The sequence below is a fragment of the Sus scrofa genome, chromosome 15 (genome assembly GCF_054392235.1).
Source record: "Sus scrofa isolate SSC_HxYL_T2T_F1_AM1 chromosome 15, Sscrofa_HxYL_maternal_Yorkshire_Landrace_v2.0, whole genome shotgun sequence".
In the NCBI taxonomy this organism is placed as follows: domain Eukaryota; kingdom Metazoa; phylum Chordata; class Mammalia; order Artiodactyla; family Suidae; genus Sus; species Sus scrofa.
In genome coordinates, this window is record NC_139397.1 from 87689789 (window position 1) to 87707985 (window position 18197).

At 35.2% G+C, this 18197-nt stretch overlaps 1 protein-coding gene across 1 annotated transcript in view; it reads left to right on the forward strand.

Annotated features, from left to right (window-relative positions):
* LOC146395965 (uncharacterized) overlaps positions 1-18197 on the forward strand; it is a 300335-nt gene that overhangs the window by 96905 nt on the left and 185233 nt on the right. Inside the window, exon 2 of the mRNA XM_084999126.1 lies at positions 2025-2459. Coding sequence (XP_084855252.1) covers positions 2052-2459 — 408 coding nt within the window. The 5' untranslated portion in view covers positions 2025-2051. The remainder of the gene's footprint in view (positions 1-2024; positions 2460-18197) is intronic.

Below are 18197 nucleotides of genomic sequence, written 5' to 3' on the forward strand. Positions count from 1 at the left end.
TACAAATCAGTTTTGAATTTTAGAATCTCCTTTTCTATATGAGAAAAATAGTTTTCCTCCTCCATTTACCAATTTTTTCATCCTACCTTTCCTCCTAGCTGTGCAAGGTTGGCTCAGAAACAATTCTTTCATTAAACAACCTCATGGGGTCACTATTACCAGCTGTGACAATATTTCAACCATTCCCCTGTTAAGATCTTTTCTGAAGTCCATTTACACATGAGACACAGACATTTCCAGCATATGTTGATTAGATTTTCAACATATGCTGATCGGTTTCCTAAAAAGATATTCAGGTCTTGTTGAGTGCTACTGTTTTATTGAGACTTTCTATAATAAGAGATTAATCCAAACTTACTAATTAGCAATATTATTAAAGCCAAATTTTCCAGTCTGTTCAGTCTATGGATTTTTGGCTTAAAATATCCTCTTTCCTCTTGAAAGCTTTCCTATCTAGGAGGCTCCTGATTAGCATAAATAATTGAGTGATTAAAATGATTTAGCCATAGACAGGGTTGGGAGTGGAATTAACAGCTACTGGGGGGTCTAATTCACACTAGAAGTTTTAAGCATTATCTAATTTATTCCTCAAAATAAACCCATAATGTATATAAATCCATTTTAACAATGAAGCTTTTGCAAGGTCACAGAGTTAGTAAAACCCAATCTAGTATTAAACTCTGACTGTATGTATAGAGCCAACCAGCAGTCCATAAACCTTTAGTAGACCATTAAATCAATTTAGTGGATAGTAAACATATTTTTTTAAGTGAAGGATATTAGAGTAAAAAATATAACAAGAGATTTCATATGTAAGGGAAAGAATTATTTAATGAAAATTAAAGTTTGTTTCTTTTATACACACACAAACACACACACATAAATGTTGTATGCAAGCTGAGTCCCAAAGCATAAAATGTTTTTCATAATGTAGTTGGTAGTCAAAGAATTGTAGAGCCATTGTATTAGGTGACCTTTTGAGATACTTTCACTTAATCTAAGTGATGTTATTTACCATACCTGCTTTGCTAATACTTTTCCAGGAAAATGCATTGTCCCTTATGAGCAAAGTTTATTTTTTGAAGTCTCGAATTTGCTGCGTAGAATCCCTGCCTTAGAACGGAAAGTACCTATTTCTATGAAAAAAAATCATACTAGTGTGTAACTCTTGATGCCTATGATTTGTGTGTGTGTTTCTAAACACATTTTGGGATTTGATTTTTTTTTTTTTTTTTTTTTTTACTAATCACCATAAAGCTCTAAAACAAAGTTAAAATTTAATCTATTTCATAGTGAAATATGAATTGGACACTTAAGATACAAAAGAGGCATTACACTCAAGTGCTTAAAAGGGAAGATTCTGGAGTCACACAGATGTATTTCAAATCTAGGCTCTATATAACAGAAAGCTGGGAGAATTCTAACATCTCAATTTTCTTGCCTTGCAAATAGTGTTCAAAGTAGCAATTAACTTATTCTGAGAATGGTAAAATTAAAATGAGATATACATATAAAGTTATTATCAAAGAGATTTTCTTACAGCAAAAACTTAATAGCATTTAGCTATTAGTCTTTAACTTTTAAAGTACTGCATTTGTGGAAACCAGTAATTTCAAAGGAAGACCTGAATGGTTACAGGCAGGAAATAAACCCTTTTCTGTTGGACTTGTTTCCTGTTGCTCTTTTCTCAGAATATACTAAATGATAAGTGAATATTGCTAGGTTTTACTTTGTAAATAATTATTGGCTGATTTAACATAGAAAAGCTTATTTTTCTAGTTTTGTCTCTTTATAGTCTCTTTATAGCCAAACATCCACAGCTGTACAAATCAGTCCTCTCCATAACCTGTCTAATTCTAGATTAACAGACATAACTTTGGAGGGTCAAGTCAAGAGCTAAAATTATATAGCAAAGCTGGATTTCTACCCTGAAACACAAACCCCAAGAGCTGGCACTCCTAAACACAGTGCTTAGAAAATGACTCACACACATAGCTTTGATGAAAGGACTTTTGATGTTGCAGGACAACCTGGAATCCTCCATATTCCCGATGCAGAAGGGCTTCCTGAACCTCCTGAGGCAGAAATGGGAGTCCAATGACTACCAGAACAGTGAATGTAATCCTGGAGGTAGTCGTTGCAAGCTCATCCAGCCTCAAGAAAACAAATTGCTTGAACCTGAAGGAGAGGTAGTTTCAACACCTGGCCCTCCAGATCCCCCAAGCCTGCCCTACAGTGTCAGAGAAGAGATGTTAATCCCAGAGCCTGAAGAGAAGTGTTCTGAGGACAAGAGTGACAATTCCAGGGACCACAGACAGCCAGAAGTGCTGAAGGGGGACTCCTTGAGTGGTCGGCGCAGGATTGAACGCTTCTCCATTGCCCTTGATGAGCTGAGGAGTGTGTTTGAAGCTCCTAGAAATGGAAACAGACAAGCTGGACCAGCTGAGCATGGCCAGAAGGTAAGGAACCATTGATTGAGGGTCCAAATTTATAGTTAACAAACTAGGCAGCTTGCCTAACATACCATTTATTTCTAAGCATGTGATTTTTTTTCTTCCATCACCACTATTCTAGACAGATATCCTGAAGCAACCATCTAATACAGTGTGGAATATGGCATCCTCTATTATTGACTTCCTCTGTGGTCTGTTCCAATGGGGACTCAGCCTTCTTTCACTGTTCCCAAAGCAGGTCTGATAGGCCCTTTTATATTGATGTTTCTTTAGGTACGCGCCTTGTTTCTACAACTAGGTTTGTAAGATTCTTAGAGGCAAGGACAATTTCTTACCACTCTTTGTACCTTCACACATCTAACAAATGATGCTGTATTTAGCTAAAGCTCAGTGAGGATTTATCAGTAATGATGGTGAAATGGAGCAAGTGAAAGTTCTGGAACCACAGTGACCTAGATTTTAAACCTGAAACCTTACTTCTCTATCTGCATGATACTCAACCTCGTGAATACAAATGTCTTAATCTGCTACTTTCCAGGGATTTTGTGAGAATTATTGATAATATATTTAAACCACTGAGCATACAGTCTGGAATATTTAGTGATAGACGGTGAATATGCCTCGGTGATTATGGCATGCTATAATGTCACACATAAAATATGTCTGTTAGCTAAAGAGAACATTTAATCAAATGCAGGAAATAGGATTAGCAACATTTTTCATGAAAGCCACATTTATACTTCTGTTGCCAACTAAAAGCAACTACTGTTCAGGCTGGAGTTGCTTGGATTTATTACACTCATTAGGACCCCCTACCATAGATTATAATTGAATTTCATAAAGAATTAATAAATGATCTCAGGTGTTCCATCAGGAAGCAAACTCCATGCTTTGTTTTTTTTTTTTAACCTAATGACAGTTATCAGGGAGGCATAGTCCTATTCTTGTTAATGAATCATTATCCTGCCTAAAAGTCTTCACAGAAATAGAAAAATTTTTTAAATAAATTATTTTGCTAATACTTGTTCCCGGTTTTTGTGTTGGGACATATATAGAAATTATGATGAGACAGTTCTTGTGTATCAAGTAACACAAGAGAATACGGTTTAATGAGAATGGGAATATGAAGTTATATTTCAACTAGCGAATTTCACAATAAATGCTACCACTTGCCAATCTCCAATTTGAGGCCATTGTTTCCCTCTTTTTTTATTCTATAGGTGCAATCATTTTTGTTTATGGCTTTATGATGTCTTTTAGTTGGATATTGCGGTACACAACTTAGATATTTACAATGTCATTTATTTTTATCTTAATTAAGAAAAGTCAAGTCATACCATTTTCCATCCAATCTCTGTTGACATTAGTGTAACAATTTTGAACATTTACCCAAGATAATTGACAAAAGACATGGAGAAAGGTAGAAAAAGTCATCCTTGTAACTTATGTAATGTAACTTATCCTCATTTGGAGCAAATGTAGCTGCTTAAATTCAACAGTAAAAAAATGAAGCATTAATAAGGGTTTCTGGTTGAAATATGAGATTTACTACTATTGGTATGGTATGTGATTTTGGATCTAGTACCTATTAACATAATTATGGAAAGAAGTCAGATATGTGCAATCACCATTTGGCTTGCAAAAACAAAATCGAGTTAACATATTTAATATACTGTGTTCTAAGTCTTCTAGGGTATTATGTCATAGTATGATATTTCCCTAAATGTATGACACATGGATAGTGCATTTAGAAATTTCTCATCTGCAGCAACACACATGAATTTTAGAATCAATTTATATAAATGAAGGTTAAGAGTGTTTGCAGAACTTTCTGTATAAATTCCATATGACTTCTAGAACAAAGAGGAAAAAAGGAAAAGAAAAATGAGAATCCAATGAGGAATTAAACTTCTTCCAATGAATTATTTTGTTATGTTAATAGGCATATGAAAAGAGTCTTAGTTCAACTCAATTTAAAATTATATATTTCATGCCAAAGTTTAGTAATTACATACAATTTAACCCTTAGTCCTTTTTTCTGCATATCCCTTGCTTCTTTCTCCTGTCAATACTTTGTTATTATTATAAATTAATGTCATAATATTTATTTGCATAAATTATCCAAAAATATTCTAGCTACTTTATAACAATGACACATATTTATGGAGACTATTGATATATTGGTGATGTGGGGAAAGATTTCAGTAATTATGATATTTAAAGCAAGGGCAGAAAATAATTTCAGATAAAAATTCTCACAATTAGCAATATGACTCAAGAATAATTAACAATGAACTGCATTTTAATGGTGTTATAGAAAGAAACTCTTTAGCAATAGGCACTTGTTAAGAAAAATTTCATAAAATTATTGAGATTCAAGCTTTGTAGAATTTTTAAAGGCATGGAATCTTTTATATATATGTATATATATATTTATAGATGCACACACATGCATTTATTTGAAGTGCTTTCAGTGAACATAGAAGAAATATGTCTATTAAAAAGTGTCCATTTACAGATCATTAATCAGAAAAAGGAACTATGATTATTTTATATAAGTATGTAAACTCATAAAAGAGAGATACGCTCAACCCCCCAAAATATTTACTGTATGCCAATGCTTTCGTTACAACTTATTCTAATATAGTTGCAATATAAAATTGAGAAATCTTAAAAATAATTTTGCCTGCTGACATTTTATAATTTCTAAAGAGAGACATGACCTATTGTTATCATTTCTAAAACACCTTATAAAATCAACTTAGAATGAGCTTTTAAACTGAAGATTTTTATACTCATGAGGCAGATTGTAATTCAAAGACATAACTTCACACAGGCATTATCCCAATTAAACGGTATGGAACATGGTTTTATTTTTTATTTTTATTTTTTTTATTTATTTTTTGTCTTTTTTCTTTTTAGGGCTGTACCCGCAGCATACAGAGGTTCTCAGACTACGGGTCTAATTGGAGCTGTTGCTGCTAGCCTACACCAGAGCCACAGCAAGACCAGATCTGAGTCACATCTGTGACCTACACCACAGCTCACGGCAACACTGGATCCTTAACCCAGTGAATGAGGCCAGGGATCAAATCCACAACCTCATGGTTCCTAGTCAGATTTGTTTCTGCTGCACCACAACGGGAACTCAGGAACGTGGTTTTAAAAGAGTTTTGAAGAACTTACAAGAATCTAAGATTATAAATTTTGGAGAGAATGGCATACCCACTTATAACACTAAGAAATAAATTGTTACTGTGTAAGACAATATATCCATTAGCAAATGCTGTGTAACAAACATCCCCAAATTAGCAGCTTTAAACAATAAGTCTTTATGATTGATTACAAATATCTGGTAAGCTGGGAAGTTTAGCTAGTGTCTTCTGTGTCTCATTCACACATCTATGATCATCTGCCAGTTCAACAAGGTCTGGCAATTCTAGGATGGTTGCAGAGCTGGGTCAACTCAGCTCCACCCTGTGTGGCCTTTCCTCCTCCAGTAGATTGCCCAGATTTGTGCTCAGGTCATAGAAGTTTCAAAACAGATAGTAGAATTTCCTGAGGCCCCTGAAGTTCTCTTCTTAGAACTTGCACATCACTTCTCCATATTCTGTTGGCCAAAATAATAATGATACAAGCCAGATTTATAATGCACTGACATATACTTCACCTCTTGATGGGAGGAATTACGAACTTATTGCAAAGGAGAGGAATTGGAGCTACTTTGCAAACAATCTACTATAGGTAAGCTTACTTAAATACATTCAAGAATCAGAATGGTTTACTACATGATGAATTAATACAAACATCAGGAAGAGGACCCTACACAAAAGAAATCCTGCTGACAACTATTCGTGGACACAATTCATATCTTATTCTTCTCTTAGATTCAGTTAATTGACTATATGCCTGATGATAATTACTGTGGAAGGCAGAATAATGGCCTCCCGAAAATGTCCACATCCTGATCCCCAGAACCTGTGAATATGTTAACTGATGTGGGAAGAGGACTTTGAAAATGTGATGAAGGATCTTAAGATGCAAAGATTTTCCTAAAGTATACCAGGTAAAAGTAGGTTCTTTATAAGAGAGGCAGGAACATCAGAGTGAGAGATAATGAGAGGAGATATGATGACATAGCAGAGATGGGAGTGGTGCAGGGACATGACCCAAGCAATGTGGGCAGCCTCTAGAAACTGCAAAATGTGGGGAAACCACTTCCCTCCTAGAGCATCCAGAAGAAATGTTTCCCTAAAGACATCTTAACTTTAGCATAGTGAAACTAACTTCAGATTTTGTTCTCCAGTACTATAAGGTCATAAATTTGTGTTGTCACTAAGCTTGTGGTAATTTGTTTCTATATCTGTAGGAAACTAACACAGTTATATTGTAGGCTCTCTGAACATTGTTTAAAATTGATTAGTATATGATTTTATTTTCCTCTGTTCTTCTCTAATGAACATACTCTCATATTTCAAGACCAGATCTTTGACTTTCTTCTATATGTAGTTGATGATATGAATGCTTGTAACTTTAAGTGACCAAGCAACATTAATAAATCTTAGCTCTGGATGATCTATATTTGATATGCAACACATAGTCACCTAAAAGGGTAAACTTCTCAGGAGAGGAACTTTGGCAAATAATAATAATATAAAAGAAAAGAAAGAATATTATAAAAGAGGAAATAAACACAAAGTGCTTGTGAGACACACTTGCTTCAGGTTGTGTTTCTTTTATGGGTGATAGAATTTATGAATGCATTTTTAAATAAAATCAACTTGATCCTGGGTAATAAGTTCTGAATAGCAGTAGTTTTTAGACTAATCTGGAGTGGAACAAGGTCACACAAGTTCTTCCTTGTTTTTTCAAGTTCCTAGTTGCGGTTCATAGAGCTGGGATAGTGATTCAACTGAACAAGCCTGCCTAAAGGATCACTTTAGCCTTCACTATGATCCCAGCATAAATAAAGGGTTTCTTGATTCAGTTCATCTTTAATTGCACTTTTGTTCCATTCATGTCTTTAGATTACAAATAGTAAATGATCTGATTTTCACAGTAGACTACTTAGGACTTACTTATGTTTTTAAGGTACTGTTATGATCTTTCTCAAAAACCCGACAAACTTGTACAATCAGATTGGATTTACCTAATGTTCCAACAGAGACTGTTTCTATAATTTACTTTGGCCATACGTTGACAAAGAGCATTCAAACATGAACTGAACTAGATCAAACCCAGGAAGTACAATCACCCTATTCTAGCTCATGCTGCCTCAAAATGCATTTATTCACTTTATTGTGTGATTGGAGGCTTGGAAAAGGACATGAAGATAGGCTGAGACTATAGACCTGCATGAGCATCAATGATTAAACAGGATATAAATAATTAAATATGGGATATTTTCCAGAATATATGATTTTCACTCCCTCCAATAGTCTAAGCCTCTGGTTTTTCATTTAATGACCAATTTGTCATTTCCTACATTTTAGTTCAGCATAAAATCAGATTTTTTAAACACAGGTGCATCATGGCTTGCAATTTGGCTTCCACTGCAAAATCACTTCATTAGATGCTTGAATTTAGGTTTGCTTCTTAGACTTGGACGTGTGGGGACTCAGGGATTAATTTTTCTCTAATCTCAGAGAGTGGAAGCACTGCTTCTTTGCAGGCAGTTACCTCTATCACAGCCTCCGATCCGCAGTCCCCCACCCTCCTCTCTCATTAATGTTTCTGAAATAATTTCTGTCAAGCATGGTATATTTTGTAAATGCATTTAACAAATTGGAGGTTATTACAATCTTGAAAATTATTGCTGAAAAATCTGTCCATGAACTCTCAAATGTAGAGAGATAAATATATATATATTTTTTCAATAGGAAGAGTTTTAAAGACCTTTGAAGAAAGAAAATATGTTTTTCTTTGCCTGAAAAAAATGGGCAAGTTGTTTTTGTAGAGCTGAAGTAAATAATTTAATGATAAAAATCACTTTTTTTATGGAGGATATGTTATATGGAATCATAATTTTCATTTTAGCATAGCATCTAAGAGCATTGTATTTGGTGACAAAGGGTCAGTTGGAAATCTTGGCTCAGCTACTCCTTCATTGTATGAACTTGAATGAGTTATTTCACCTCATTAATTCTTAATTTTTATATCTATAAAATAAGGAATTAATACACAGGATTTTTATGAAGATAAAATTATATAACATTTATGGAGAAGAGGTATTTAGGAGGTAGCACCAATGGAATTTAAGAAACAACACCAAATTACCAGCAAATGAATATTTCTTCTCTTTTCGTCTATGCCATTTGTGTAACTCAGAACATGTCCTTGGGGAAAATATTTATCTCATTGGGCTTTTGTTTTCTCATCTACAAAGGCAAAGGCTTATACTCTATGGTTTCTAAAATCAGAAAGTTGCTTTGGGCAAAGAAGCTTTTATTTCAGTCTGACAATACCTCAGTCTTTTACAAAGGCCCCACTTAGAAGGGCCCTTGTTGAATATTCAGTGGAGCAAATGCTAATGAAACTTTCCAATATGAGGTACAATCCCATTTTGCGATGAAAAGACAATTTGTTAAATTACATTTTCAAAGCTTTATTAAGACCCTAGACAGAGATATGTCTGCCGCCTTCCTGTCCTTTTTGATTAACCGAAGTCACTGGTGTTTTGTCAAAATCCAAATCTAAAAGGGATGAAACTTACATAGTATAAGAGTGTTCACTATATTTACACACAGAATAAATTAAATTTAGACTTCAAAGATATCACAAAGATGGGCCATAATGTTTTGTCTCATTTTATGCTGATTTTTCTTAGTAATATAATTTGTTTTTTTCAAATATTGTTAGTATTCTTTGTTTGTTCTTTCCCCTCATTTATATGTTTATTTTACTGCTTCCTGTCCAGTGTTTTATATTAGTTAAAGAAAAAATTGCTCTGTGATGGTGACTTTCCCAACTGAGCACATTTGCATGCTCTTATAGACTTTTCAAGGACACTGCCATAGCATCTCATCTTTGTCTCCCAGTGATACACACAGTCACAATATGACACTGTTAAGAGATTTTAGTGCCAGTAACCACTGAAAGATGTTAAGCAATATTGACTCACCTTCAACTGGGAAAACTGCTGTCAGTTCATGGTTTGGCATTCTTTGACATTTTCCTTGAAAGACTAGTGAGGATTTTCACCCTTGTGTTTAAGAATATTGATACCAGCTCTGCTGCCTCTGTTGTGAACCCACTTATTCTACCCTTTTGTCTTCCCCAGATGCTTATCCAACATTTCTACTTACTGGATTAAGTCTGTGAGTCCCACACATGTTTCTTTTTCCACTTTCCTGTCTTCTCATTGCTGATTTTCATACACTACCAGGTTCTTTTATCATAAGGATAAGCTAAAAGCAGAAATTTAAAAAAAATACCTTTGGAAGGATGGTTATTTAGGGAAATTTTTGGTTTTTATTCAGGGCTTTTGACTGCACCAGGAGCCAGGGGAATGATGTTCCAGTCACTGAACCAGCAGTCCAAAAGCCATCTCTTCCTTGTCTTTTCTCTTTCACCCTAGTCCATATTTGGTCACCTTCAGAGGTTGTCTCAAAGCAGTTTTCTCCAAACTGTGTTCATGAGATGAACACTTGATCTGGCATCTCAATACATGAAGCTAAGTGCTGGCAAGCCCATGATGGACAATTGGTCCACTAGGCATTATAGTGCCTCTTCCAGACTAGTCAGTATGAAGTTTGGTTCAAGTCATTTATCTTTTTGCTTTTTATGGCGGCACCTGTGGCATATGGAGGTTCCCAGGTTAGGGGTCTAATTGGAGCTACACCTGCTGGCCTACTTCCACAGCCACAGCAATACATGATCTGAGACGCAGCTCACAGCAACACTGGATCCTTAGCCCACTCGGTGAGGCCAGGGATTGAACCCACTACCTCATGGTTAATAGTCCAATTTGTTTTCACTGAGCCATATTGGGAACTCTATGGTTCAGGTCATTTATCAAATAAATTCTAGCCCCAACCTCACATTCTGAGTCACACGGCAGTGGTGCCTTGCCCCACGGTTCCTGGCCAGGTGCTGGGAAACTGGCTCTGCAAAATAGGGACCACCCTAAGCCAAAATAGGACAGTGAACTCACACATGAGGGCTGGAAGTCTGTAGCCTTTCAGGAGGAGTGTGGCCCCAGGGCAGCAACTGGGGCTTCTAGCATGGAACCCTATGGCCCCAATCTGACATCTACTATGGTGCACGTCTACAGCATCCTGAATGCACCATTCCATTGCACATCCTTAGGCCCAGTTATTCCTTTTAGCATTTATGAGGTGTCTAGAATTTATCACAGGAAACCAATGATGTCTATTCCTGCATCCTTTGCCTTAAAGACCAGCCTCAGGGCATTGCCTCTCTTTATAACAACACAAGAATTCCTTCTATAACATTCTGAGAGATAAAGTTCCATGTATTATGGAGAAGCCTGGAAAAAGAAAAAAACAACAACTATGAGATCAAAGTTAATATCACCAGTAATAATATTTATTGATATCCTGTAACCCCAGATGTCTCTAAAGGGCAAAACACTACTCCTGTGGTATTCCTGTCAAAAAACACATAATATCAATTTAATCATAAAAAAACATCATTTAAACCCATGTATGCAGGGATGCTGTAAATCAACTGATCATTCATGTTCAAGAGTGATAAGGCCATTTTGGACAAATACTGAGAAACTCCCATAGATTGTAAGAGACTAAAGAGACATGGCGATTAAATTGAGTTTGGGATCTCCTATTAAATCTTGGGCCAGAAAGTAGGGCATTATTGAAAAGTTGGTGAAATTCTAATAAAGTCTAAATATTTCCTGGTTTTGAAATCATACTATGACTAAAAAAAAATGTTAGATTAGGGAAGTTGAACAAATACTATACGGGAATCTCTTATTCTTGCAACTTTTCTATAAATGTGATATTACTTCAAATTAAAAAGATTAAATAATTGTTATGATCATTCTTAAGGCGTTAGCACTGAAGAGTGATTTTCCCAAATCTCATGGATTTATTATTTTTATATCCCTCTATAGAATGTGATTCACAGGTCCCCACCACTACACTTCTAAAACTTTGGAAGTTTCAGCCATTTAATCTCTGTTTATAATCTCAGGTTCTCTGAAATTAATTGATATTCTAGCAAGGGGAATTTAAGGAGCCTAATCAGTAGTTCAGAAACTGAGTATCTAGATCTATGGTTAGAGTAGCTTTAAATTTATAACCCCAGTTCTACTCATTGTGTTTCACTACATTTTCAGAAGCAGAGTGCATTGTTTTTATTGTAGTTGTAGTAGTTGTTGCTGTTATTTAAATTGGTGGTTCTGTCTCTTTTTTTGGCTTTTTTCTGGGCTTTTTTTTTTGGCTTTTCTAGGGCTGCTCCCACGGCATATGGAGATTCCCAGGCTAGGGGTCTAATCGGAGCTGTGGTCGCTGACCTACACCAGAGTCACAACAACGAGGGATCCAAACCGCATCTGTGACCTACACCACAGCTCACGGCATCACCAGATCCTTAACCCACTGAGCAAGGCTGGGGATCAAACCCACAACCTCATGGTTCCTAGTTAGATTCATTAACCACTGAGCCATGACGGGAACTCCTGGTGGTTCTGTCTTGATGAAAGTCCTTCCAAGTCATTGCCTCACATTCAAGAAACTCAAATTATCTCTTAGACTCAAAATTCAGGAGCTATTACTATCCATTGTCCTTCTGATGCTGATTTGACAGCAAGCTTCAATCTTTATAATACATTGCCAGCTCCTCCAAAATGCTCACCCTCCTTTTGGTGGATTTAATATATTATTTTTGATAGATTTCTCAATGCTCCTAAAATTTATTCCTTCTCTTTGGGTCTCACCCCTTTGATGCCAATTTCCTTAACTTCATTGTCTTCCCTATCTGGTCTGTCTTACTGAGTACCAAGCCCCAGTGTTGAAAGAGTAAATCCTTCTTTAATGTAGTTGTACTTTTTAATTCCTGAAATGAAGTTCTTTAATTGAACTTACAAGTCTGTAATCTTTTAACAGGGTTGAAATTCAAGATATTTAGCATGGAGTTCACTGTAGGCCCTGACAATTCAGAATGGATGTTGTTATTACAATAGGTACAGTCATCCTGGTACCCTCTTCCTGGACATCAACCAGTCTTTAGACACCAGACCATACCCTTATTTGAGTATCTGTTTAGAGCTCCCCTTATAGTGTATGGAAAACAAATGGTTAACACATTGGAAAGATATTTCTTTATCTGTTTAATGTGTAGTGGCGAGTGAACACAATGAGTTCCAAACACCTGAAACAAATTCAAGCTCCATTAATGTTTCTCATCTACACCACTACCAAATATGATGATTTGTGGTACTTAATAGTATACTAACTTGTTTTATGTCAATGTAAAGTCATTTGTTGGATGCCATGAGACAAATTGCTTTAAAGCATGGTAATGCATCTTAATGCATGCAGTTCTCCCCACCCTCATTTGTGGAAACATGTTAGGAGCATACATTTAAATTAATCAGAATGTTCTGATTTCAACCTTGATTAGCTATCAGAATCTTTTATTAATGATAAAAATGATATAAAACATTTCCATTTTCTGATCCTAATGATTTTATAATTTAAGATCTAATCTTTTTCCCATTTACCTTATTTTTGAGTGTTAGGAGAAATTTTTTCCTTGTGTCTTGAAATGTGTTTGAAATTCTGATAGGAAATTCAAGATATAAAAAACAACAACAAACAAACAATAACCAGAAGTTCCACAAACATTCTCTCTCTCCCCTAACCCTGTCTCTGTACATATACACACACTAGACTTTAAAAAATAGTACATGTATAAAAGTAAATTTGAAAGGTTCCAGGACCTGTGTCAATGTCTCTAAAAAGGTTTATTTATCCAGGCCTAGCAGTTGTGTTTTCTCTGAGATATTTTTCAAGTTTAACTCTTTGATTTTATAGGTATAGGTCTTTTTTCAGTGTCCATATATTTTTGAGATTATACCTAAATTCTCACTTCATTCTAACATTGGTGTGCCCCTAGATCCCCAGAGGATGAGGCACCGTGCTGTTGTTAATGGCTAGCAAGTAGTAATTTTTGAGCATTAAGTATTTGCCAGGCACTTTGTTGAAGGCTTCTTTTATATTGCTGTCATTTAATAGTCATATCCATCTTAGAAGGTTGAACTATCATTATTCCCATTTTATAGCTGCAGGATGGGGAAGTTAAATAACAATCAACAATCAAACACCATTGGTAAATAATAGAGCCAGGATATGAACCCAAGTCCATATTAATCTTGAACTCACAATATTAAATTACTGCTTTCTGAATCTTCTCTGAATTTGTATTGTCTGTTTTCATACAGCTGCATTTCTGGTATGAATTGATTCTAGCCAGTCATAGAAATCAGAGCAATTCTTAAACTTTGAATGCCATAAGCAGTACTATATACTCAATTCTAAGACATATTTTTTCATGTATTAACATCTTTGATAATGGCATGCGTCTTATAGTCAATGGCATTTCATGGTTTGCCAGGATTTCCCTCATTTCCTAGAGGTACATCAAATAGTGATGTCATCTTGCTTGATAGAGTATGGCATAAATAAAATCTGTACTTTGAACAAATACAGCTGAAAAGTCAGTGAACATTCATTGTGTGCCTTTTAATTTTCATAGTAGCCAATAAGTTAAGTTAGGACAATACCATCATTATTCAGATAAGAAAATAGATGTGTAGTAAAAATAAACCCTTTTTGTCTAAGACTCCTTTGTGAAGAAATGGTTGAAAAAGTAATTGCCCAAAGAGGCTGAGTCCAGGGGCCTTATTCTTAAAGGCTGAGGAAGCTAGTTTTTGTATTATGTCAACTTAGCTAATAGAGTTTAGACTAAGCTGAAATTTTCTTGTCTAATGAACAAGAAACATGCAAAATGACTTTCACTCTAACAAGGACCGTAATAAAGAAGTGAAAGCAATCAACAGTGGCTTACTTGGCAAGAAATATAAGTGTTGTATTTAACTTATTTCCTTCTCCTTCAGGGACTGGGAGTAGAAGCAGAGAGGAATTTAGTACAACTTGACCCAAAGAAAGATGTTTACAGATATTTGAAGGAAAAGAGAGAAAAAAAAGAGAGATTTTTTTCTTTTTTGTTATATTCACTAATTAGTTTTAATTTTTAGATTCCACATATAAGTGATATCATGCAGTATTTGTCTTTCTCCGTCTGACTTACTTCACTTAGAATAATACCCTCCAGTCCTTTCATGTTGCTGCAAATGGCAAAATTTTATTCTTTTATTTTTTTTTTAAAGATGCACCTGCGTCATATGGAAGGTTCTGGGCCAGGGGTCAAATCAGAGCAATAGCTGGGCCCTACACCAGAGTCACAGCAACACTGGATCCGAGCTATATCTGCAGCCTATGCTGCAGCTTATGGCAATGCCAGATCCTTCACCCACTGACCAAGGCTGGTGATTGAACCTGCATCCTCACAGAGACAATGTTGGGTCCTTAACCTACTGAGACACAAAAGGAATTCCCAAAATTTTATTGGTTTTTATGGCTGAGTAGTATTCAAGATATATTTACCACATCTTCTTTATCCATTCATCTGTCAATGGACACTTAGGCTGCTTTCATATCTTGGCAATTGTAGATAATGCTGCTGTAAACATTGGGGTGCATGTAGTATCTTTTTTAATTAGTGTTTTTTTTTGGATAAACATCCAATAATGGAACTTCTGGATCATATAATAGTTCTATTTTTAAGTTTTTGAGAAACAACCATACTGTTTTCCATAGGGCTGTGCCAATTTATATTCCCACTGACAGCGTAGGAGACTTCCTTTCTGAGATTTTTTTTTTTAAGAAAAAATAAACTTTAAGTTTACTTTAATACTCATTAGAAGGCAAATCCTCTAATTGATAAAACCAAAATCTAGGGAAATAGTCTAACTGTGAGGATTTTTAGAAGCCTAAACATTTATGGAGAAGGCAACTAGAGAGGAGAAAGATAGCAGATAAAGACTAAAATAAAATTTTTTAATGTAATAAACAGGAATCTAGTCTGCTTTTTCTGGTTTTGGTGCTTCTTTTTAATTCTCTAATTACTTACTGTGGACAATCATGCAGATTCATTCTTCTCTTTCTGTGATTTCAATTTTTGACCCTAAGTAGATAATACTGACAGTCTTATTTCAGTCTTACTCTATTACATGAGTTCTGTCCCCAGATTTTTAACTCATTCTGAAAACTTCCACCTGGATATTCTTCAACTACCTCAAAGTGTCCAACTCTGAACTCATTATTCTCAACTGAAATCAACTTCTTGCTCAAAGCCCATATATTTTCAATGACAACACCTTGTGTGCAGTGACCAAGAGTTCTGATAGTTTAATTTATCCTGCTCATTCGCCTTCAGCTCCACATTTCTCAATTTTTCTTTTCACTTTTCATTTATCACCTAGCACTTGTCACTTTCTTACCTGGGTTATTAAATTACCTTCCTCTCTGGTATCTTAGTCCTTCTAGAGTAAACCTTTTTTGGCCCACCCTTGATCTCAGTGATATAATCACAGTATACAGCTGTGGGCTTGCATACTATATCATATACTTACATATGTCATGTACACACATTGTTATAGCACTACATAGTCAATTATGGAGTCACTAACCACATGTGGTTATTCTAACTACAATTAATTATAGTTAAATTCAAAATTAATTTCCTTAGTCACACTACCATATTTCAAGTTCTCAGTGGTTAATGTGACTAGTGGTTACTGTATTGGACAGCATGGCTATAAATCATTTCCATCATCTCCAAAAGTTCTCTTGGTCATTGTACTCTAGTAGCTCCTCTACCAGACTCTGATGTCCCCATTAAAGATGCTCCTGGTAGTTTTGTGTATATAGAGTTCTTTTTGTTTATTCTAGTCTGTAGCTGTGCCTTTCCACTTCATACTAATGCTTCAGGTGGACTATGCCTGACTTTCTCTTTTTTAAAATTTTACTCCTGAATGCTCAACACATAGTATTATTGGAACCTGTCCAAGGAGCAATGTCAAGGGAGGAAAAGCCAATGCAACCTGAATCTGCCTACAGTAATCATGAATGCTGAGCATGATATTGGGACTAATTATAAGCCTATATAAGGCACAAAAGAATCTTCTCAAGCATGCTTGGATAAATTTTCTTATTTAAAAAAAACTTTTAAAAATAAACTATTTCATTCCTTCTAGCTCTTCATTCCATGCAGATACCTGTTCACTGATGTTACCTTGGGTCTCTTTATACCTGTAGAAAGGTTCTTCAGTATCCTCCAACTACCCATGTCATAATATTTCAGATGTTGATACTCACTTTTACTTTTAATAATAGACCTTCTGTCTAGAGGAAAATAATGAGTGGAAAATACAGAGTTACTACATCCCCTCTTCCTCCAACCACCAGTGTCCCCTATTATGAACATCTTTAGCATGGTACATTTGTTCAAACTGATGAGCCATTGTTGATACATTATTATTAACTAAAATCTATAGTTTACATTGAGTTTCATTCTTTGTGTTATATGTTGTATGGGTTTTGACAAATGTGTAATGATATGTATTCACCATTATAGTATCATACAGAATAGTTTCTTTGTCCTCTGTGCTCTACTAATTCATACCTCTTTCTCTTCTCTTGATCCTCTGGCAACCTATTTTTTACTGTTTCCATAGTTTTGCCTTTTTCAGAACATCATACAGTTGGAATAATATATTTTGCCTATTGAAGGACATCTTGTCTTTTTCCAAGTTTTTGCAGTTATGAATATAGCTACTATAAACATTTGTGCACAGGATTTTGTGTGGACAAACATTTTCAACTCATTAATAAGGAGTGTAATGGCTCAATTGTATGGTAAGAGCATGCTTAGTTTTTAGAAGATTGCCACACTACCTTCCAAAGTGGCTGTATCATTTTGCATTCCCACCAGCAATGAATGAATGTTTCTGTTTAATCCACATTCTTGCCAGTGTTTGGAGTTCTCAACATTTTGAATTTTAGCCATTGTAATAAGTGTATAGTGAGTGGTTTGATTTTTTTCGTATTTATTATGTCTTGTGTTCATTAGTGCTAAATTGGCATGCTTAATTTTCACTATTCTTGGGTGTTTCTAATTTGGGAGTATAAGCCTTATTTATGACAAGGTACTCTTTTAGTGTTATTTTATATTTTATTTTAATCCATATAATTTCAAATTCCATTTCCCAGATATTTTATTATTTAAGCATGGATTACACATATCTGATCTATATGGCAAACATATGCCCCATACTCTGTAGGAACACTGCTGGTTTATTTATGGTGACCCAACATAATTATTAATAGAATAATGAATCACTTCCATTCTCAAAAGTGTCCCAGTTTGAATGATAAATTATTTCATTACCCTTTGAATATCTACCTGAATTATAAGGCAGGAACACATTCTCTCTTCCTTTTCCTTCACTCCATTGTTTTTAACAGAGTGCCAAGCATTGTTGTGAGTGTACATTAAGTATCCTAGGAATGGGTGATGGAAAACCCTTGTTAAAATGAGCTGACTTCTCCAGGTCATGTGCTTAATCATTTCATCCTTAGCACTCAGATTCATGGTAACCTTATAGCAATTCTTCAGCCTGGACTCCTTACAGGTGTACTC